At 38.4% G+C, this 24,402-nt stretch overlaps 2 protein-coding genes across 9 annotated transcripts in view; one reads left to right on the top strand and one right to left on the bottom strand.

Annotated features, from left to right (window-relative positions):
• LOC105484353 (deuterosome assembly protein 1) overlaps window positions 1–6,625 on the bottom strand; it is a 100,682-nt gene extending 94,057 nt beyond the window's left edge. For 2 of the 6 annotated variants that reach the window (XM_011745885.2, XM_011745888.3), the window contains exon 1: window positions 2,876–3,021. In XM_011745885.2, the coding sequence (XP_011744187.1) occupies window positions 2,876–2,973 (98 nt within the window). In that variant the 5' untranslated portion in view covers window positions 2,974–3,021. Of the gene's footprint in view, window positions 1–2,875; window positions 3,023–4,300; window positions 4,374–5,831; window positions 5,991–6,511 lie in introns of those variants that run through there. The other 4 variants (XM_011745887.2, XM_011745886.3, XR_988880.2 and 1 more) reach the window with 4 other exon arrangements.
• LOC105484354 (uncharacterized) overlaps window positions 1–23,689 on the top strand; it is a 350,064-nt gene extending 326,375 nt beyond the window's left edge. The window contains exons 6-7 of one of the 3 annotated variants that reach the window (XM_071075467.1): window positions 7,172–7,247; window positions 20,483–23,689. The gene's annotated coding sequence lies outside the window, so the exon portion shown is untranslated. Of the gene's footprint in view, window positions 1–7,171; window positions 7,248–19,940; window positions 20,456–20,482 lie in introns of those variants that run through there. The other 2 variants (XM_071075469.1, XM_071075468.1) reach the window with 2 other exon arrangements.
• Window positions 23,690–24,402: the final 713 nt, after the last annotated feature.

The raw sequence follows: 24,402 nt of genomic DNA, 5'->3' as shown, positions 1-24,402 counted from the left end.
AAGTCTGAATTCAGCCCCCTCCTCCTTTTCCGCTCCCAGAATGCTGGTATACTCTCCAGGTAAGAAATTAGAATTCTCTGGAATCTGATTAGCCTGAGACAAAGGACTGAAAGAGAGTGACCTGGGGTCCTGCAAGGAAACTGCCTAGCCTGATGACTATGGAGTAAAGACCACTGTCAATAAGCCCGCTGACATGGTTTGGCTCTGTGTCCCTAACCAAATCTCTTATCGACTTGTAATCCCCAGTGTTGGAGGAGGGACCTGGTGAGAGGTGACTGAATCATGAGAGCAAACTTCCCCCTTGTTGTTCTTGTGATAGTGAGTTCTCAGGAGATGCAACTCCCCCTCTCTCCCTCCTGCTCTGGCCACACAAAATGTGCCTCCTTCCTCTTTGCCTTCTGCCATGATTGTAAGTTTCCTGAGGTCTCCCTAGCCATGCTTCCTGTCTATTTGTTTTTTGGGTTTTGTTTTTGTTTTTGTTTTGAGATGGAGTTTTGCTCTCGTTGCCCAGGCTGGAGTGTAATGGCACAATCTCGGCTCCCCGCAACTTCTGCCTCCCGGGTTCAAATGATTCTCCTGCCTCAGCCTCCTCAGTAGCTGGTATTATAGGCATGCACCACCACACCTGGCTAATTTTGTATTTTTAGTAGAGATGGGGTTTCTCCATGTTTGTCAGGCTGGTCTTGAGCTCCCAACCTCAGGTGATCTGCCTGCCTTGGCTTCCCAAAGTGCTGGGATTACAGGCGTGAGCCACTGCGCCTGGCCTCTATTTGTTAATCTAACCATATTCTATTTATATGTGGAGATAAACTTGATATGACATAAAAAAGGTTGAAAACAAGGTGATGAACAAAGATATTTTTGATTAAAGTATATTAAAAAGAAAGCAGGGATGGTAATGTTAATATCAGGCAAAGTAGGATTAAAATAGAAAACATCAGTTTATACTTGTGCTATATATTATGATGTTAATCACATAATATGCTGAGAAGATATACCCATAAATCTTGACACATCGAGCAACAGAACACTGAAGTATGTACACCAAAAATTGTTAGTAATACAAGAAGGATTAGACAAACTACAATTATAATGAAGATCTTTCTTAGAATTTGACAGATCAAATAACCAAAAATTAATGTAACTGTACTTGAAAAGCACAAGTTAAACATAACAACAGTTAAAATGTTTGATTATATAACTTTTTTAGCCTTTTTACTCAACCAAAAGAGAACGTACATGTGTTTTCAAATACCCAAAGGACATTAATAAAAGTTGATCCTGCAACAGACTACAAGAATAATCTTAGTGAAACTGACAGAGCCAAAATCATATAGTCCATATCCTATGCCTATAGTAGTAGAAAGATTAAAAAGTAGTAATAAAAAGATAACTAAATGTCCCTTGAAATTACATTTTCTAAATATCTCTTGAGTCAAAGAAGATATCAAATTTGAAATGACAGATTATTTAGAAAATGATGGTGAGAACACTAATCGTATGGCAGGCAGCAAAGTTGTGCTCAGGAGGAAAGTTACATGCTTTTTATTATTTAAAGAAATAATGAAATCCAGAAATCATGAAAATAACTGAAGCAAATTTTTCAACCCATGGGAACAAAATAAAATAAACCATAAAAGGGCAAACTGGTAAGTAGAAATTCATGAATAACAAAACAAAAACAAAGCAAAATCTAGAGAAGGTTTTCTTAAAAGGGCCAATAAAAGGGATCACTTATTCATTCCATAATTATGTTCTGGAAACGCACTTTAAAAACAAAAAGAACAAACATAAAATTGAGTTTCAATTACAAGCAGTTTAGATTATTATGGCACAAATACAAACACCTATAATTGGGAGAAATCATGGATAAATTAACATCAAACCAGGTTATAACCATGATATTCGAGAATATTGATTCACTCACGCTGAAAATGTTCTGTGGGAAAGCTCCCACTGTAGGCCTTGCCACTTTCTGCCCCTGCTCTATGTAATCTTTTCCCCCAGATATATTCTCTGCCCGAATGCTGCCTTACCAAAGCATCTTTGACCACTCCATTCACACTCTCTACTTTTCCCACCCTTAGACTGCTTTATTTTTCTTCATATCACCATATGATACAAATTTTATGTTTATTATCTGTCTCTTCTACTATGGTATAAGCCCCTTGAGAAACAGTTGTCTATTTTGTTCACTGCTACCTTCCTGGTGCCTAGACCAGTAAGTAGCTCACAGTAGACTCTAAATAAGTATCTGTTAAATGTAGGCTGTTCCACAAAACATTACTGTATAGGTAGGTGACATGGTTTAATAAGCTACATAACAAGCCCCTGATGATGAAGTTTTATTGTATTCATGATCTGGATTGATACTTACTTCTCAATAGCATGTGGGACTGAGGCAGTGCCAACCTGGGGTCTCCATGCTTTGGAGACCATGGTAGGCAGTGTCTGGCCCCATGTCTACTGTGATCAGTGGAACAATACCTCAGGAAAACCTCTAATAACTCTCATTAACTTGGGGAGTTGTAATTACACCATACCCAAACAAGTTCTACTGTTCCTTACTAAATTCTAAGTTCTTTAAGGACAAGGTCTGTTTCTTAAATGACTCCATAGCCTTGGATTTGCAGGAGTGAAGTGATAGCTGGTACCCAACCTTAGGTTCAACATCTTCAATCTGCATCTTAACTCTTAGTGCTATCATCACACCACGGACCCAACACATACTTAACTCAGAATCCTAACTTGGCTCTACTATGGATACCAGGCAGGCTGCTCCCTGCATCTCACTGCCACCCATTTCCAACGCAGAAAGGAACACAGGGATTGGAGCCAGGCATACCTGAATTCAAATCCTACTTTCTTTACTAACCTGGTGTATATTCTAGGATGAGCTCCTGCTTTTTTTGGTCTTTCTACCTTTCTGAGGCTGAATGTGGTAGAGGATGCTAGTTTTTCACCAATATCCATTCTTCCTCCTTTGTTCTAGAACTTCTAAGCTTCGTCTGATCATATGGTTGCCTAGTTACAGACCATATTTCCCAGCCTTTCTTGCTGTTAGTTGTAACTCTGGGATTAAGTTCTGGCCAATGGAAAATGAACAGAAGTGAGACCTGCCATTTCCATGTTATACTCCTAAAAGAAAATGTCTTACTCTCTCCTCTTGCCGTTCTCCTTCCCTATGGAAGGAGCACAGTCATGATGACAGAGCACACTTATGATGGTAGGAGCTGAAACAACCACTTTGGTCCTAGAGATAGAAATCGTTAGTGAAGATGGCAGAGTTGCCAAACCAATCCTGGTCTGCGCATCTTGGGCGAGCATAGCACCTGTGACAAGTATGTGAAACAGAAATAATCTTCAATCTTACTTAAGCTGCTGTTTTTGGAGTCTCTTTGTTATAAGAGCTTAGACTGTACTGTAATATATTTACTTTTCTTAGTTGTAAAACGATAATAATACCTAGCAGGGCTGTTGTAAGAAGGAGTATGCAGTAGCAGCTAAAAAGTGATAGCTATGATTATTATTCAAACTTGTGCAGCTTTCTTTCAGCCTGACATTAAAGTTATGGTCTGGGCAGAATTTCTGAAAGTGAGACAACTGAAGTGGTGTGACTAGTGCCAAAGTCAGCTGCAATCAAGATTAGGCACTATACAACCCCCCCTTCACCCCCTCATTCCCCAAACGCTGTGTTCAGCCAGTGGTCAGTTGGCTAGTGATTGGAAGACAAAACTCTGTGATGCTGGTAGCAGGTAAAGAGTTAGGACAGATATTTGTAAACAGGAATTTGATTTCTACAATGACAAATGCTATACAAATTTTATTTTTATCTCTTCGTGAAACTTTTGGTAAAATATCTAGTTCTTGATGATGTTTTTATGGAGTTGGATCTATTCTCAGCCTATGTTTAAGTGTTGAGTTCAGCCTTAAGGGGCAAGAGTAGAGGGAAACTTGAGATAATGCAGCAAAAAAGGAGCAAGCTGTCGAAGAGAGGTTGCATTGTGGTAATAGAAGAGCACATGAGGCCTGCCTCAGCATCCATCACCCTTAGATATTGGACAGTCACTAAGAGTTGGAAAACAGTGATTTTTTTGAGTGCAGATCTGTAGTGTCAAAATCAGAAACTCTCGCATTATAATTCTTAATTACAGTCACTTGATATTTCCTCTCATCTGCCTCACCAAAAATAATTGGCATATCCTTCTCTTAATAGTAAATTTCAAAATTCATGTGTTCTCAGGAAGTTTTTGGCATAGTTAAGTACATACTTATAAAACAGAAATTTCTCAGCACTTACCCCATTGTATTATGGGCTTGGTTCTCCATGTCAAGAAACTGCTACATCTGGTTTATATTTCTTGATTTTTAATCTGTTAAGGGGAAAATGATCCAAATTCCTAAAATGTTTACATTCATTAACCTATAAAACAGGAAAATTTAGCTACTGGCAAAACCCACTTAGTATGAGTTTTTCTGTGTAGTAGCTCTTGATCCTACAAAATATAGAAACTTGAGTTTTCTGTTTTGGTTTTTTGTTTGTTTTTTGAGACGGAGTCTCGCTCTGTCGCCCAGGCTGGAGTGCAGTGGCACGCTCTCAGCTCACTGCAACCTCTGCCTCCCGGGTTCTAGCGATTCTCCTGCCTCAGCCTCCTGAGTAGCTGGGACAGGCAATTGCCACCACGCCTGGCTAAGTTTTGTATTTTTAGTAGGGACGGGGTTTCAGCATATTGATCAGGCTGGTCTCAGACTCCTGACCTCGTGATCTGCCCACCTTGGCCTCCCAAACTTGAGTTTTTTTGTTTAGCGACCCCTATGCATTTATGATATTGACTTAGTGATGAATTGAAATATGTGGTACTGACTAAAATGAGCATCCATTTACTACTTATTGAATAATAGCTTGGTACTATATTGTCTGCAAAGGACTCAGTACATGAGAACGAGTAAAACAGAATTCCCATTAAAAGAGAAATTCTAGCCAGATGTTCTCAAACTTTCTATTCTTGTGGATCCAATAAAGGTGTGCCTTTATTTGAGTACATTCTTTCTTTGGCCCTCTCTGGGTTTTGTTAGGATGAATGTAACTATGAGATTTAAGACAAAAAGGCTACGAATGCCTTTAAAAAGAAATCTTGAAATTCTTCAATGGCTCTTTGGGCACTGGCTCACCTCTTGACAAAATAGGGACGTTCGTATTTGCCTAAAGTAAAAAAAAAAATGTTTTTCTCAGTAACAAAATTATAGTTAAAAAATAATCTATGACGGTAACTGGAGAAAGTATTGAGAAGGACTTCAACTCTTCCGAATCACTGAATAAAAGTCAATTAAAGAGCATTCAAGGAGGTAGAAAGAGGAGGAAGATTCGAGCTCACATCACTTCCAAACCGAAGAGTTTAGGAGAGACCCTGGAACTGTGTGTGGGACAGAGCAGAGAGGAGCAAGGGATGGTGAAGGAAAACGTGACCAGAACGCGCAGACCTATAAATGGTTTTGTAGATTCTCAAATCTCTCACTTAAACGTCAGGGAAACTGAGGCACAGACAAGCTAAGTGGCTTGCCCAAGGCCACACGACTAAAGCCCAGGCCTTCTAACTTAGGGCGCAGCTCTGCTCTGGATATGCATGGGTGGGCCTCCCCTCCCAGCCTCTGTCCCCGCGCCACGCGCCCCTCCAGGACCCGCGCTCGGTTCAAGCCCAGCTTCCCACAGAGCGGCTGCCCTTTTGGGGTCCCCCTGTCCCGCTCAAGGATCCGCGCCAGCCCGGGGGACAGCCTGGCCTTTGGGTGAGGGTCAGGGGCGAGGCGGGGCCGGGAAGGCCAAGAGCCATTACCTGCGCTGCGCGGCGCTCGCCCGAGAGGTCTGAGGCCGGGGGCGCAGGACCGCGTAGGTCACCTCCCACCTGGCCAGGCCCGCCCCAAGGGGCCTCGCCACCCGCCTCTGCGCTCCCGCCGCCTGGGCCCTCCTGCCGCGCGACCAACCAGGCAGTTGGGCCTCTCCCTCCCAGCGCTCAGCGCCGCCGCTTGTTGCCATGGGGACGTCGCGGCCCGAACTCGTGGCCGTCGGAGTGGGGGATGGGCGCGGCGGCGGTAGGCGCTGCCCTGTGGGGGGTTCCTCGGCTGCCTTCAACCTCGCCCCGCGCGAGCGCGACCTCGCTATCCCGCAGTTATGCGTCCAGTGCCCCCTCTATTCTGGGTCCTTTCCTCTTTGTAGTCCCACTGCCCTACCCCAGGGCCCGGCACCCAAGCTGCAGCCCGGAAATACTGGTTGAATGAATGAACCAAAGAGATCACGAAGGAACTGTAAACAGCTGGGAGTTCATCATCCAGGTTCTTTAAATCCCCTTGGCCCTCTTTCCTCTTACTCAAATTTGAAGTGGTATGAAAAAGAAATAAACTTGGGGTAAAGAGAACTGCTTTTCTCTCCGTGCACCCTAGTGTCTTACAGCTGGGAGGAGCTGGATTTCATCGCTCAGCCCCGGTTCCTGTGGTGATTAACAGCATCTGCTTGTACCTGGCTTTCCAAGCGCGATGGGTCCTTAACTGCTAGTCAGGCGAGCAGACAGTGTTGCCTCCCTTCTGGGAGAAGGGAAGAGCTTCTAAGAGAAGCTGGAACGAAACTCAATGGGACTGACTCCGGATTCTTTCCTTTTTCCACCAAATTCCAAGAGTCATTGATGACAGAATTTCTGTCTCTCTTCATTTCATAGAGGAAATAATAGAAAAGAATATATATTTTCCAACTGACATCTCGAGTGATTTGTTTTAAGCACTTGAATTTTGTGTTTGATTTATTTTAACCAAAGAATTCCTTCCTAATACATGGAGGCGACTACTTAATTCTTAAAGTCTTTTATTTGTACTTTACTTTCATCACTTTAATGCTAATTTGCTACTTTAATATTCCATGAATTTAATGCGCATCTACATCCCTCCGTCCAGGTTCCAACTGAATTTTATAAAACCATTATGCTGTTTCTTGACAAATTGAGCTTCATAGATGAATTGTATATAGTCACCTGGGATATTAGTTCTAATAAGTGTTTCATAGCTCTCATGTTTGCATGAAGAGGGTGACTGTGTTATCTTAACTTGAAACTTTTCATTATTCTGAAAACTCTTAGTTATTCTTGTCTGAATTGAATGGGTCAATGTATTTTTTTTCTAACCCAAGGAAGGGAAAATGAAACTAGCAACAAAATTTAATGAAATCTCAGGATGCCCAAGATCACTAAGGCTATGTAACATTGGTAAGTACTTCCATGTTCATTATTTCTTTAGAGGCTCAGAAATACACTCAGCAAGTGTATCAGGTGTTATTTATAGCTCCTTTCAGAAGATTAGGAAACCCAGGCTTAGAGAGAATGAAGGATATGTCCATGGATTTGTCCATCTATTTGCACTTGAAATGGATGATACCTCAAGATATAAACCTAGATCATCTTACTCCAAATCCAGTGTTCTCCAAACATTAAGGTTGAGTTGGTTTCTTTAGCAGTCAGGATCTTCCTTAGCAAACTGTAGGTTTCATGTTTTCACATGGAAGAATAGGTGCAGGGGAATGCTTGCAAAAACATGTGAGAAGACACATACTATAATGGATTTTAGGAAAATTTAAATATAGAATAGGAACATCCCATTCAATTTAATACAAATAAAGGTTTTCATTTCAGGATGAGAGTTAAGATTTAAAATGCAAATACCTGTCCCCTACCCTGCTAGGAAGAAGTAACAGTAAAGACCTGAATTCACCTTGAAATGTCCTTATTATTAGATATTTTCAGGTAAGTTTGTTTTGAAAGGGATGAGACCAGGAAGACCCCAGTCTAAAGGGTAGGAAGAGTGTGGCCAGGGTGGAAATCTTCCTAAACAGGGTTAGTGAGAAGTGACAAGAGAGCTTAGTCATGAAAGAAAATCGGAGGACATGGCAAAGTAAGGATAAGATAAAATGTAACCAGAAATGGTCAAAGGAGAATATAGGGGGCATAAATAGATGAAGAATAAGGATGACCTATGGAAGAAAAGCTAAGGGACCAATTATAGGGAATAAATAATGAAGCAATAGGCTAAACCTTTAAAATTTAAAAACCTTCATAACAAAATCATTTCATGGGAAAATTTATAATAGCAATATAGTAAATGAATGTGCAACTTTAACATATGCGTGGCTATATAAAATAACTTCATGTCTGTCTTTATATCAACAAGGAAATATTATTATGTTTTAAAAAAAGTTTTAAAATAACATATATACATTATAATTTTAAAAACTAAGTATATCCTTATGCATAGAGCATACTTAAAAATTTTTTAAAAAACAATTATAATGAAATAATCATAGAACTGAAGAAACTATAGAGGAGATACAGTCTAACCCAGGGGTCCCCAACCCCTGGGCTGCATACTGGTACTGGTCAGTGGCCTGTTAGGAACCTGGCTACACAGCAGGAGGTGAGCAGCGGGCAAGCATTACGGCCTGAGCTTCACCTCCTGTTGATCAGTGGTGGCATTAGATTCTCATAGAAGCACGAATCCTATTGTGAACTGCACATGCCAGGGATCTAGGTTGTGCACTCCTTATGAGAATCTAATGCCTGATGATCTGGCATGGAACAGAGTCATCCTGAAACCATACCCCCTGGTGCCAAAAAGGTTGGAGACTGCTGGTCTAACCTCTTCATTTTGGATGTGAAGAAACTCAGATCCAAAGAGTTATTTGATTAGTTTCATTGGTAGTTAATGGCAAACATTTTCAAAGGAATTTTCTGGAGATGCTTAATACACATTCTAGTTGAGAAAATAACCATTCAGCAGGAAGAGATTCACTATTTAGAACTAAGATCACCTAGAGCAGCACTGTCCAATGGAAATATAATGCAAGTCACTTGTATAATTTTAAATATTCTAGTAGTCAAATTTTAAAAAGTAAAAAACAGATGAAATATATTTCTAAATATCTAAATATATCTAAAATATCTAAATATATTTAAATATATTTAGTTATCTAAAATATATCTAATATATCTAAAATATCATTTTAACACCTAGTCAATATAAAAATTATTGAGATATTTTATATATTTTTTCATACTAAGTCTTCAAAATCTGATGCATAGTTTTTACTTAAAGCTCAATCAATTCATTCTGGCCACATGTAGGTGCTTCATAGTCACACATGACTGGTGGCTATTATGCTGGACAGGGAAGCTGGAGAATATGGGTGCTTGGTCAATGTCCTAAAGCCCTTCATTAAAGTGTGAAGGGCCATGCAAAGAGAGAGATTCTTAATTATTTGGGTGTGATTTGAGAGAGATTTTGAAAGTGTCCTGCCTCAGCATCCTTACCAACCTGCTCTGGGCTGGGATAGGCATTAGACATCTGAAGAGAAAGGCATAAATTTGAGCCCTTAACCAGGCAGCATGAGGCCTTTCATTGTGTCATGCCTGCTAGGCCTGTCAATCATCACTATCAGGGCTGCTTCTCCTCCTGATGGGAATTTAGAAGCACCAGGTTTCACTTCAGGATCAGAAAACAAAGCCAAATTCTTTGAAAAATGACTATCATGATTTTTTAAATTCTCTGCTTTTACTTTTTATGGACTTCAGTGTTTCGACACTGTGGTTTTGAAAATGTCATCCTCTTTCAGATATTAAGGGGAACTAAAGGAGAAAGATTTTTGTATAGTCGTGAGCTAAAGTTTTAAAGATGTAATACTTATTTCCTCGAGCCAGTCATGGCTAGGACAATGCTGAAGTGAAAGGGTCCTAATGGGAAAAACAAATTTGTAACCAGAGAGGAAAGTTGGGCCTGCCTGCTTAATGGCCTCTTTTCACTTGGGTCAACTTCTTCTCTGAGTTCAACTCAGACCTGAAAGCAGAAACCTTTCAGGTCACTAGCTAATATGATAGTGAGAAATTACTAGGTCAAAATCAAGGAAAAGACATGAACCTAGAGAAGTGAGCCCAGCACTTAAGGCTGCTTTTGAAGGCATTTGTTGCTCTGGAAGGAACAGGTGCAAAACTGAGCAGCTGTTTGATAGTTTTGTGAAAAAAAGGGGCAGAAGGCAAAGCCTGGGCTCAATAAATAAATAAACACCCCCTGTCTTTAAGCTGGGGCTTCAGAGGACTTTGCCCTCATGAAAATGGTGAAGCAGAAATAAATCAGTACTCCTACTGACTCACAGCCAGCTTGCAATCATCTGTAATTTGGGACAACCTCCATCTTTGAACTCAGAATAGGGTGGTACTAGACTGGTAGATTAAGATACCTGGAAGAAGCAAGCAGAAATTTTCCTAAAAATAACTTCTCAAATACAAAGGCCAGAACAAAAAGAAGAATAGAAATTCCAAAACTAGAAAAAAATTACTAATAACCAAAAATAAGAACACAACAGATATGAATAATGATAGATTTGGTACAGGTGATGGGATAACTTGTGAACTGGAAAACAGAAGAAAGTATCCAGATTGTAGAGAAAATAAAAATAATAAAATATTTTAGTATGAAGGTTTTTATAACTTTGGTACTTATTAACAGAATTATTTGTTGTTATGAAAGTAAAAATGGATAATATATGTGCAAGTATTTAATACATGCCCTGGCACATAGGGAGAACTCAAAAAGTATTTGTTGAATTTGAAATTTTAAAAAATTAATTTGTTGATTTCGCAGGTAATTCTCTGTCATCTTATATAATTTCCATTTATTTGCCAAAATGTTCAAGCTTCTATTTTATTTTTTGTTTCAACTTTTAAAGCATATTAATAATAATTTTCTATTTTATTTTGCATGTTATGATCCCAGTCTCTAAAATATTTTGGATCGATTACTGCTAGCTCTTACCCATGTTGCCTTGTTTTCTTGTGTGGGTTTATAATTTTTGACTATGAGATACTTTTGAGGGGGAGCTTTATTTCTGGGACATCTTTGAGGCCAGGATGGAGGCTGAATCTTTTGATTTTGAATTTTCTTTTGAGAATTGTCTGGGGTCATGACAAACTCCAAACTGCTTTACATTAATTTTTTTACAGGAGGTTTTCTAGACAAAACAGGTAATATGATGAATGAAAAATTAGTGTTAGAATCAGCTTATGATACAAATTTCCAAAACTTGTTTTTCCTTTTCTTAGTTTTTCTTCACCCAGTGCCAAAGTCAAAATAGGCATGTTTTCTACTGTTCAGTATTTCTGCCTTTTTTTAAAAAAATCAGGTTTTTATTTTAGAACAGTTTTAGATTTATATAAAATTATTAGCATAGTACAGAGGGCTCCCATCTACCCCACATCCAGTAGCCTCTATTATTAACATCTTACATTAGTCTAGTCTATTTGTTACAATTAATAAACTGATACTGATAAGATTAACCAGAATCCATACTTTATTCAGATTTTCTTGGATTTTACCTAATGTCCTTTCAGTTGCAGGACACCACACTAAATAGTGGTCATGTCTCCTTAGGCACATTTTGGCTGTGACAGTTTCCAAGAGTTTTTTTTAATGATCTTGGCAGTTTTGAAGAGTGCTGGTTAGATATTTTATGGAATGTCCCTTAATTGAAATTTGTCTGCAGTTTTTCTCATGATTAGATTGGAAGGAAACTCACAGAAATTAACTGCCATTTTCATCACATTGTATCAAGGGCACATACTATCAACTTGATTTATTATGACTGTTGATGTTGACCTTGATCATCGGGTTGAGATGGTGTTTGTCAGTTCTCTCCACTGTAAAGTTACTCTTTCCCTCACTTCCATACTGTACTTTTTGAATGGAAGTCATTGTGTGCAGCACACACTTCAGGAGTAGGGAGTTATGCTCTGCCTTCCAAAGGGTAAAGTACATATATCAACTATTTGGAATTCTGCATGGAAGGTTTGTCTATCTCCCCCATTTATTTATATCAGTATGGACTCATGGATATTTATTGTATACTTTGAATTATAATCCAAAGTTACTTTGCTTGAGAAAATAAAAAAATTGAGTTTCTCAAATTATTCCAGCTGTGGTCTTTGGGAGCTCTTCCAGTTGGCTCCTATGTTCCTTTGACATACTCTCATCACTGTGGAATTTTTGTTTTCTCATCACTGTGGAATTTTTGTTTTTGAGAACTTCATTACTTTCCCAGTGTCATCTTGTATATCCTGCTCCGGCAATCAGCTCTTTCTTCAGGGAGCACTTATTAACAATGAATTAGAAACCAGTATCTGGGCACTAGGAATGCTCCTTGCTGCTTGATTGTTCTTGTTCCTAAACCCTCTCAGCTGACAGAACAAGGAAATATATTTATGTAATACTGACCCTTGTATATATAAATAACTCTAAGTATTTCTATATGTAGCCATTTATATCTAAACAACCATGAGTTTATCTAAGCTAAACATGAGTTCACACTGTTATCTCCAACTCTGTTACACAGATCATTCTAGCTTCTTCCCCTTACTTACCTGTAAATTCCTGCTCCAATGCTAAAAAAGTGGCTTCCCATCATCCGCCATCCATTTACTTAACTGCACAAATGCAGTATAGGTGTATAACAGTATCAGAATTGTTAACCTGTACCATACGGAAGAGGACATTATCAATTAAAGTACAGTGCATATATATAGTAAATTTTGCCTTCAGCCTCAATAGATTTGACTCATTTCCAAAGTTACTTAAATCAGTACCTTCTCCATCTTCCTCGTTTAGTGAGGTTGTTTTACAAATCTATAACACAGTTAGGATGTTTTGTCACATTCTCCATTCTCTTTTGGGATCGCCCGGCCTCCTGAATATTTTTTTAAATTTGCATACACTAAGGTTCACTATTTGTGCCTCATTTACTTTTTTTTGAGACAGGGTCTTGGTCTATTGCCCAGGCTGGAGTACAGTGGCATGATCTCAGCTCACTGCAGTCTTGACCTCCTGGGCTCAGGCAATCCTCCCACCTCAGCCTCCTGAGTAGCTGAGACCACAGGCATATGCCACCTTGCTCAGCTGATTTTGTTTCTCTTCTGTTGAGACAGGTCTCTCTGTGATGACCAGGCTGGTCTTGAACTCCTGAGTTCAAGTGAATCATTCTGCCTCAGCCTCCCAAAGTTTTGGGATTACAGGTGTGAGCCACTGTGCCTGATCTTATTTACTTTTATAGTGAAGGTAACCTTTTGGAATCCCAGTTTTATGCAGAAGTTTGTTGGAATCCTCACCTGGGCTGGTCTTGGGCCCTATGTCCTATTATTATCCTTCTGCATGTAGCCACCACAGTGTAAGCAGAAACACTCAGAGCAGAAGTCTCTGTAAGCATTCACTCCCTTGTGGGGGTTCTTCTTACTTCTCACATAACTTAGGTTATGAAATCTATTGATTCTATTATTTCACTCCAACTCAGTAAGATATTTACATTTTTATAATGTTTTACTTGTTTCAGTTAGATTTTTCCGAGTATCTAATCAAACATGCTACCAGAAATGTAAGTCCTTTTTACATTATTTAATTTAAAAAAAATTTCATTATCTATAAACATCTTTTAAGTTTCCTCAGCTCTTTATTTTTGGAAACAAAAAGAGGAAAATTATGAATGGGTTAAATAATGATTCAAGATCCGATTCCATTTGTTATAAATAGTGATGTTAGAGAAAAGTTAAAGAATACAACATAGCCACTTGCAAAAATAAGAGAACATGTCTTTAAAATACATTTAGAATAAGAATTTTGTATTAGGAAATTCAACTGTTATTTTTGTTGTTATTATTTAATTTTACTGTAATGACTTCCATGAATTGAGAATTACTTTCTGTATATCTCTGAGTGTCATGTTTTCTGGTTACCCTATAAACAATGTGAATATGCAGTTGGCTGAATAAAACTGAGCTAGAAATACATAAGCAAATACTTTAAACAAATATTAATAAATAAACATTCTGTCATTATCTTGAGACTGTGGCACCTGTTTTAGAGAGATACCAATGTTTTATCCATTTTAGTGTCAGCCTTCAGTGATCAGGTGGAACAACATGCAGACTGAAGAAAAATGACTCTCAGTATCCTCATTACTTAGGTTTGTGCTGTAAGACCACTCATCATGTTGCCACCATTATGCCTTTTTTGTTTTTGTTTGTGGTATAAAGCATGTTAGCATTGTTGCTGCTGCTGTTGAATATATGTGGTAATACCTATTATAAAACATTATTTTAGGACACATCTGAGGAACATGAGCTTGCCACATACAGTAGAAAATAACAACAACAATTTTCTCTTTTCCTTTTCCCAGACTAAGATTATAAAACTCTTAGACATGTCTCAGTTGCTTACACATGAAACCTAGTTCATAATGTCCTCACATACAGTACCATTTATTCCCCATATGGTTGCACTTCGACGTGCAATGATTTTATATAAGCCTTGTTAGAAAACAACTTTTGATAATTTAGGGGAGTTATCTTCTCTAAAGAGTAAATTTACATCATTCTTTTGGAACATTTCAGAATGTCACCTGAAAAGTATACCTATCTTCAGTCTGCGGCGACCTCAACACCCAGAAACTCAGATTATCTCTGAAAGTGTGTAAATTGCTTTGTAAAGAAGGCATCAGTCTCATTATCACAGTGTGGTGTTAAAATCCACTATGCAGTCCTATTTCTGAACTGACTGGGAGAAATTCCTCAACTTGACATAAATCCTCAGATGATAGAGACTAATCATTGTGAGAAGAAACCACATTTCCTTTTTTTCTCTTTTCATGATTAAATGTTTCAATTGCATTTTCTCATTTTAAGTGGGTATCAGTCATTTGCCTGTTGATAGCTGAATTAAGTTTGTAAACCATGAAGGAAAGGAAAATGTTCTTTCATCTTAGTTAATCTTTTTCATTCCAGTAGTGATTGAAAAAAGAATCAATAGCAGTAAGCCCTCCAGGCAGGAAAAATATTTAATTTCATTGTACATCTTTTAAAATTGTGAATTTTCTTATTTTCTTGAATCTTCCCTTTTTTTTGAACATACAATATGAGAAAACAACTCTACAAATGATTTATTTCTAAGAAAGCCAGCTGAGCATTGTAGAAAGAATATGGACTTTGCCTCAAACAACAAGAATTTGAATCCCAAATCTGCCTTTTACTAGCTAAATGACTATGGCTAGCTTACTTGCCCTAATCAAAAATTAGTTCCCTCGTTTCTATAGTGGGGAATAGCAATACTTATAGGACTGTAGTAAAGATTAAATTAGGTCAGTTATGTATATAACACACCTATCATGTAGCATCATTATTGTTATTGCTATTATTTATTATATAACTATTATGTTGTTTTAAAAAATATTCAGAGAGAAAAAGTATATGGATGCTTTTAGAAACAAATTAGCCAGAACAAGTTGTAACGATAAAGAGCTTACCCAGAAGACACTTGACTGGTACATATTGAACAGTGATAAAGGGGAAGTGAAAAGATAATTACATTAATTGGTTGCTAAAGTATTTTTGCCCAAATGAAAGTCAAAACTAGGGGGTTAAGTGAAGACTTTCGGCATGTCTGAAATTTATATATTCACTCATTCATTTATTCAAAACTGCATATTTATGTAACATTAACCATATGCTGGGCATTGTGGAAGAAGAAAGATCAAGGGTTAGGAGCATGCAAAGAGAATTCCATCTAAATAATTATAGTACTTTTTCCAAACCAAGAACATACAAAAAGATGTTCACTGTCAACAATAGTTAAAAAATATAAATTAATAAAATTATAAGATACTTTCTCTCATAGGATTGCAAAAAATTAGAAAGACTAGTAACATTTAAAATTGGCAAAGATATAGGCATACTGTCATCTACTGTTTGGAAGTATGTAAATTATTACATTATTTTTGGCAATATTTGAGTAATTTGAAAATATTTATCTAAATTTAAAATGTGCATAGCCAGCAATTCTAAGAATTTATCTTACAGAAATAATATCATGGGAAATAATATCTTACAGAAAACATAATGATATGTTTTCTCTTTAGGGAAAGAGAGAGAGAGGTTTGCTGCAGTGTTGTTTGTAATCACATAAAAGGGAAGGAGGAGTGCAACAGAATAGTATATTCCTATATTTACACTCACATGTCTGTTGGCAGAGGACATTAGTCCCTTACAACATGGACCTCTCCATAGGGCTAACTGAGCATCCTTATGCCATGGCAACTGACTTCTTGCAGAGAAAGTTATGTAAGAGAGAGAAAGATATATGCTGCCACCACAAAAAAATAATAAGTATGTGAGGTAATGCATATGTTAATTTGCTTAATTTAGTCATTCTACAATATATACATATTTAAAAACGTTGCACACGGTAAATATATATAATTTTTATTTGTAGTTTAAAAACTAATTAAATAAAGCTGCAATACCGTTTATGACCTAGTCTCAGAAGTCACACAATATCATTTCTACAACATTCTATTAATTAGCACTAAATCCCCAAATCCAGTCTAAGCTCAAGAGGTGGCAAATTAGGCTTCAGTTTTTGGGGGCAGAGGTGTTGAATAATCTGTGGACATATTTTAAAACTATTCCTCTTTGTCCTCTGGCTACAAGTTATTTACATTCTTCATATATGGAAAATATATTCACCCTCTTCCATACCAACTCCCAGTGCCAAGTCTTAATCTTTTACAGCATCAGCTAAAAGTCTAGAAATTTGCCATCTTAATTAGACCTAAATGTGAATGCGGCTTCTCTAGTGTTGTTTTTTAAGTGCAGCTCCTTGAGTACGGTTCCTTTTAACTCAAGTCCTGTGGGTTTAAGAGACAAGTTACCCACATACTCATCCAACATGCGTAAGATAACTGTAGACAATCCTATTCAAAGAGTGGAAAAATGGGAAGCCTAAAGCAATCACTGGTCCATAGCAATTCTGAAATCCACCCAGGCACATGTTCAATGTTTCTTGATTCTAACTCAAGGAACTTCCCAGGAATCGTTCTCCATGGCTCTTGGCTGTACCCTTTGGTTTACTGGTTCCCTCCTCTGATTAATCTGTCCTTCCCCTTGAAAGGTAGACTGTTTTGGAGCTGTGCAGTTTTCTCAGGAAAACTTTGGAATTTCAAATGCCTCCTTTCATTGTGCCTTATCTCTGTTCCCTTCAGTCTAAGCTGATGGTATTTCTGTCAATATCATTATTTTTTAGAAACTTTCTGAATCCCCTACGAACCTTATTCAAGCTCACTTCATTAGACAAAAGTCATACCCCAAAACATTTTCAAGGAAAGTTCTTCTCTACTTTGGGCTTCTGCTGAACTGTGGAAAGACAATACCCTTAAGCTTGTTCAAAGCTCTGTTGTTTCACTGAGTGGTTCTCAGAGGCACCATCTTACATCTTTCTGAGATTGTAAACAAAATATTGTACAGCCACACTCTCATCTTCATCTCTGGAACATATCTTTCCATCAGTGCCCTGAATTTGATTTTTGCTGGGAAGCCATGACTTTATTTTAGGTTTGTTTGCCATCTAGAGATGGTGAAGATTTTCAAAACCATCAAATAATGGCTTCTCACATTTAGCAATTCTTCTTTTAGTTTATCTCCTTCCTCTCTGTTGTTTCACTGAGTGGTTCAAGAAGGAACCAGGTGAAATATTCAGCACTTTGCCCGGCTATCTCCTTAGGAAGATCACTCAATTCATTAGGTACATTTTCTACTTTCCACATTACAACAAGTGATAGTATTGCAAAATTTCTGCCACTATATCCTAAGGATCCCTTTTCTTTAGGTTCCAATAAGCTTATTCTTACTTTTCTTTTAGCTTTTACCCTTAGCCTTCCTATAGCCGTCAGGCGTCTATTAACGGTTTCATTAGGCTTTTTCTAGTACTCTCCTTTAAAGACTTTACAGCTTTTGCCCACATCCAGTTCCAAAGCCACGTCCACAGTTTTATGTATTTATTATGACAGCACCTATTTTGGGGTATCAAATCTGTATCAGTTATTTTCTGCTGTGTAACAAATTACTCTAAAACACAGTAGCTTGTAACACCATTTATTATGTCACACTTTCTGTGGGTTAGGCATCAGGGAGCAGCTTATGTGGGTGGTTTTGGCTCAGGGTCTCTCATGAGATTACAGTCAACATGTCAGTAAGGGCTACAGTCATCTGTAGGCTTGAAGGAGGCCCAAGGACCCACTTCCAAGATGGCTCACTCACATATACATTGGCAAAGGGCCGCAGTTCTTCACTGGCTATTAACAGGAAGCCTCCATTCCTTGCTATGTTGGCCTTTCCTTACGGCTGCTTGAATGTTCTCATGACATGGAAGTTGGCTCCCCCAGGAGTGAGTGATCTGGGAGAGAAAGCAAGGATTGAGCCACAATGTCTTTTATGATCTAGTCTCAGAAGTCATACACTATAACTTCTGCCACATTCTGTCCATTAGAAGTGAGTCACAATGTTCAGTCCACACTCAGAAGAGGGGGTTAGTTTCTACCCTTTCACCTAGAAAATGTTGATATATTATTATGTAAAAAAACAAAGCAAGTTTTATATCTATATGCATAGCATGATTCTGTTTTGGGAGAAAGCAATCTAACCTTGCATATATAGGTAAAAACATAAAGAGTTCTTGAAACCTACAGACCAAAATGTTGATAGTTCTTACATATGTTAGGCAGTTGGAATGAGCCTAGTGAGACATAAGAGAAGAAGAATGAGTTTTAAATATTACTTTTAAAAAGAGGTAGAATTTATGTATTTTAAACTTTCTACTTGTGTTTTGCCATGTTTTGAAAACTTTCTAAAACAAGCATGTGTAGCTTACACAATTAACAATTCTGTTTACCAAGGAGAGAATGCTTACTCAGCTATAAATGTTAAATTGAGATTGGAGAAGAATGGACATGAGGGCATGATGCACCAGAAATCTCAATATAATAATCAAGTGTCCAAGAGAAAAATAATTTTGTTACTACTGAAGGTCTAATTTGTTCAAAGTAGATAAAATCAGCCATCTAAATTACGAAAAACATAACTTCAGCTCTATCTGCTTTACCACAGAGTAAATGTTGACAAGATTTTAAGATAGAATAGAAAACAAAGGACTTCTGGTTAAAATGGAAACATGGCAGACTGAAATATACTTTACCTACTCTTCCCTCCTGAAACTCTACTACAATGTCAGTAAAGGCTGTGTGTACACACACACATGCACACACACATTTAAGAGACAGAAAGACAGACAGAGAGATAGAGAGAGAGAGAGAACATAAAAGACGACAGCAACAATGTAATTTTGACTGCTGAAAAGCTGATGCATGTAAATTGCCTTTGTAGATCAAAAGAAGCTGAAATAGAAGCCCATGAGGAGGAAAGCCAGGGATTTCCAAAAACAGTCTTGAGAGTTGAAAGTACCAGGTACTTCAGAATGTAAGGGACACAAGTAGAGAAGAAAACAAGAGGATTGATTTAAAATCTACTTAGGACATGGTTTATTTCCCAGATCTGTAGCACCACCCCCAGTCAGGCAACTTTCTCTTTCTGACCTTGGCAGAAAATTAGAGGTTTACTCTCTGGAGATGTCAAGCCAGAGAACTCTGGACTTAGGGCATTAGGTAGAGAGGAGAATAAGAATACCGTACCAAAAACAGGGAAAGTAGCTGAAAGTCTCTATTCTAAACATTCTCTTCCATGGCTCAGCTTTAGAATTCTGGCAGTCATATTTAAAGGCAGGAGATTGGTGGATTTCTCTAAAAGGAAAATTATCAGCCCAAGAGGAAAGCAAAGCAAGGCAAAACAAAACAAAACAAAATGTAGACAGTTGGGGAGTCCTTCAATAAAATTGGAGTCAATTATTCTTCGGTGAAGCCCAGTCTTTAATAAGCCCTGTTCTCTCTCACACACACAACTGTAAGGCTTCTGTCTCCTTATTGTTGTTATTTTTAAAAATTATTATTTCAGAAATGACGATCTCACTGGTACTATCTCTGTTTCCTTCAGACTCAAGTGATCCTGGGCTCAAGTGATCCTCCCACCTCAGCCAGGCAAATGGCTAGGATTATAGGTACATGCCGCTGCACCTGGCTTGGCTTCTTTCTTAATATGAGCCAAAATAAGAATGACAAGAGGTTTAGGAAAAACTTTTAACATCAGAAAGGACCAAACAAAGAAAAAGGTAACATGAACAAAACAAATCATGTAGGAAGTAGAAGGAAAAAAAACTGTAATTATCATCAGGGAAATAAGAAAAGGTATTACATCCATGACACACACACAAAAAGTTATAAAAAGTCAATATTTGGAAAACAAAATAAAGACCTTAGACATTTAAAAATGTGATGCAAGAAACAAAAATTTAAATGTTCTATGGAAAGGATTAAGAAAATGTCTTAAAAATGTAGAACAACAACAAGAAGAAAATGTAAAATAACAGAGAAAACATAAAGTCTACATGTCCATCATTTGAATAATATCAATACCAGAAAAAGACCAGAGCAAATGGAGTGGAATATTGTCAAATAAATAATCTTAATATTTTTCAGAATGAAAGGACATATTTCCAGATTGAATGAACCCAACCAACTACTCAGCATCCCACATTAAAGCAGACTCATGCAGAATACGTACATCATCATGAAATTTCGGAACACTGGGGACATGCAGACCCTAGAAGCATCATGATTTTTTTAAAAACTCACATACAAAGGATTGAAAATCAGAATATTGTCAGACTTCTAACAGCAAGTTAAACTGTAGAACAATGGAGCAATGTCTTCAAAGTTCTCGGAGAAGATGGTTTCCAACCTCTAATCTGTACCCTAACAACTAATAAAGTGTGAAGTTAGAATAAGGACAGTTTCAGGCAAGCAAGATCTCATCAAATTTACATTCTATGCATCATTTCTCAGAAAGCTAAAGGAGGATGTGTTCACTAAGTAAAGAGTAAACTAAGAAAGGGCAAGATATGGAATCCAAGGAACAGGGACCTCACTCAAGAGAGTCAAAGGGAATTCCTTGGATGACAGCAAAAGAAGATTCCCGTGGCAACAGCTGTGTTGCATCCTTGAATGTGACTGACCAGATTGAAGAGGAGGACAGAACCTCCAGGAGGAAATGAAGAAGTAATATGTATAAAATTGACATAATCTTCAATATGTTTGATGTTTTCAGTGGAGATTACAATTCTGTAATAAAATTTAGAATGCATTAATTAAAACTATCAAATGGGAAAAAATAAGATCATTATTAATTCCAGGGAAAATATAACATTATACAAGAAAGGAATATAATTAACAAAGTACTTGGCTCAGATAAATAATTTTTGCATAGACAAATTAATGTAAGCCCAAATACTAATCTATCTGAAAATATGGTGAGGTGGTTTGGCTGTGTCCCCACTCAAATCTCATCTTGAATTGTAGCTCCCATAATTCCCATGTGTCATGGAAGGGACCCAGTAGGCGGTAATTGAATCATGGGGGCAGGTCTTTCTCATGCTGTTCTTGTGACAGTGAATAAGTCTCACGAGATCTGATAGTTTTATAAAGAGGAGTTCCCCTACACATGCTCTTTGCCTGCTGCCATGTAAGATGTGACTTTGTTCCTCCTTTGCCTTCTTCCATGATTATGAGGCCTCCTCAGCCGTGTGTAATTGTGAGTCAATTAAACCTCTTTCCATTATAAATTACCTAGTCTCAGGTTAGTCTTTATTAACAGCATGATAATGGACTAATACAGTAAATTGGTACCAGGAGTCTGGGGTGCTACTGTAAAGATACCCAGAAATGTAAAGGTGACTTTGGAACTGGGCAACAAGCAGAGGTTGGAACAGTTTGGAGGGTACAGAAGAAGACAGGAAGATGTGGGAAAGTTTGGAACTTCCTAGAGACTTGTTGAATGGCTTTGACCAAAATGCTGATAGTGATATGAGCAATAAAGTCCAGGCTGAGGTGGTCTCAGATGGAGATGAGGAACTTGTTGGAAACTGGAGCAAAGGTGACTTTTGCCATGTTTAGCAAAGAGACTGGCAGCATTTTTCCCCCGCCCTAGAGATTTGTGGAACTTTTTTTTTTTTTTTTTTGAGACTGATCTCACTCTGTGCCAGGCAGGAATGCAGTGGCACTATCTCGGCTCAGTGCAACCTCCGCCTCCTGGATTCAAGCAATTCTCCTGCCTCAGCCTCCCAAGTAGCTGGGACTACAAGCATGCACCACCATGCCCAGCTAATTTTTGTATTCTTAGTAGAGTCAGGGTTTCACCATGTTGGCCAGGATGGTCTTGATCTCTTGTCCTCACGATCTGCCCATCTCGGCCTCCCAAAGTGCTGGGATTACAGGCATGAGACAGAGATTTGTGGAACTTTTAACTTGAGAGAGATGATTTAGGGCACCTGGCCAAATAAATTTCTAAGCAGTGAAGTGTTCAAGAATGGACTTGGGTACTGTTAAAAGCATTCAGTTTTATGTATTCACAGAGATATGGTTTGGAATTGGAACTTATGTTTAAAAGGGAAACAGAGCATAAAAGTTCAGAACATTTACAGCCTGATTATGCCATAGAAAAGAAAAACCAATTTTCTGAGGAGAAATTCAAGTTGGCTACAGAAATTTGCATAAGTAATGAGGAGCCAAATGTTAATTCCCAAGACAATGGGGGAAATGTCTGCAGGGCATATCAGAGGTCTTCACTGCAGTCTTTCCCATCACAAGCTGGGAGGCCTAGGAGGAAAAAATGGTTTTGTGGGCTGGGCCCAGCTCCCCATCCCATCCACTCCAGCTGTGACTAGCTATGATGGTACAGCTTGGGCCATGGCTTCGGAGGGTGCAAGCCCAAGCCTTGACGGCTTTCACATGGTATTGAGCCTATGGGCACACAGAAGTTTGCTGCAGGGATGGGGCCTCCTGGAGAACCTCTGCTAGGGCAGTGCAGAAGGGAAATGTGGGGTTGGAGCCCCCACACAGAGTCCCCACTGGGGCACTGCCTACTAGAGGTGTGAGAAGGGGCTCACTGTCCTCCAGGCCCCAGAATGGTAGATCCATCAACAGCTTGCATCATGTGCCTGGAAAAGCCAGAGACATTCAATGCCAGCCTGTGAAGACAGCCAGAAGCAGGGGAGTGTACTCTGCAAAGCCACAGAAGTGGAGTTGCCCAAGGCCATGAGAGTCCACCTCTTGAATCAGCATGACCTGGATATGAGATATGGAGTCAAAGGAAATCATTTTGAAGCTTTAAAATTTGACTGCCCTGCTAGATTTCAGACTCCCATGTGGCCTTTAGCCCCTTCATTTAGGCCAATTTCTCCTGTTTGGAATCAGTGTACTTACCCAATGTAACCATGTGGAACTGTGAGTCCATTAAACTTATTTTCTTTATAAATTACTCAGTCTCAGGTATGTATTTATTAGCAGCATGAGAATGGACTAATACATATTATATAGCTATATATAAGTGGATGAGAGAAAAGTCTGTGGGGGTATTCAGGGAAGTTATGATGTATCTTCAACAGTGAAGAGTGCCTAGACAATATCTGAAATGCAAAATTAAAAAGTATAGAATAAACTTGTTTATTAAAACATGGAGGCTGCGGTAGGCATTCATTATTTCTTTTAAGAGTGTCCAGCATCTTTCGAACAACATCCTTTTTAAGCAATTATTTTTAATTTTTATGGGTACATAGTAGCTGTATATATTTATGGGGTATATGAGATATTTTAATACAGGTATACAATGTGTAATAATCACATTAGTGTAAATGGGGGTATTCATCTCCTTAAGCATTTATTATTCCTTTGTGTTATGAACATTCCAGTTATACTCTTTTCATTATTTTTAAATGAAATTAAATAATTTAAATAAATTATTGTCGACTGTGGTCACTTTGTTGTGCTATCAAATACTGGATCTTATTCATTCTATCTAACTGTATTTTTGTACCTATTGACCATCCCCACTCCACTATCCTTCCTAGCCTCTGGTAACCATCATTCTATTTTTTTTTTTTTTTGAGATAGAGTCTCACTCTGTCGCCCAGGCTGGAGCGCAGTGGCATGATCTCAGCTCACTGCAAGCTCCACCTCCCGAGTTCATGCCATTCTCCTGCCTCAATTTCCCGAGTAGCTGGGACTACAGGCGCCTGCCACCATGCCTGGCTAAGTTTTTGTATTTTTAGTAGCGATAGGGTTTCACCGTGTTAGCCAGGATGGTCTCCATCTGCTGATCTCGTGATCTGCCTGCCTTGGCCTCCCAAAGTGCTGAGATTACAGGCGGAAGCCACCGCACCCGGCCCATTCTATTTTTTATCTCCACGAGTACAATTGTTTTAATTTGTAGTTCCCACAAATGAGTGAGAACATGTGAGGTTTGTCTTCCTGTGCCTGGCTTATTTTACTTAACATAATGACCTCCAATTCTACCCATGTTGTTGCAAATGACAGGATCTCATTTTTTTTATGGCTGAATAGTA

The sequence above is a fragment of the Macaca nemestrina genome, chromosome 12 (genome assembly GCF_043159975.1).
Source record: "Macaca nemestrina isolate mMacNem1 chromosome 12, mMacNem.hap1, whole genome shotgun sequence".
NCBI classification, from domain to species: Eukaryota; Metazoa; Chordata; class Mammalia; order Primates; family Cercopithecidae; genus Macaca; species Macaca nemestrina.
The sequence above is the reverse complement of the archived record's forward strand: the minus strand, read 5'-3'. Positions and strand labels throughout refer to the sequence as shown.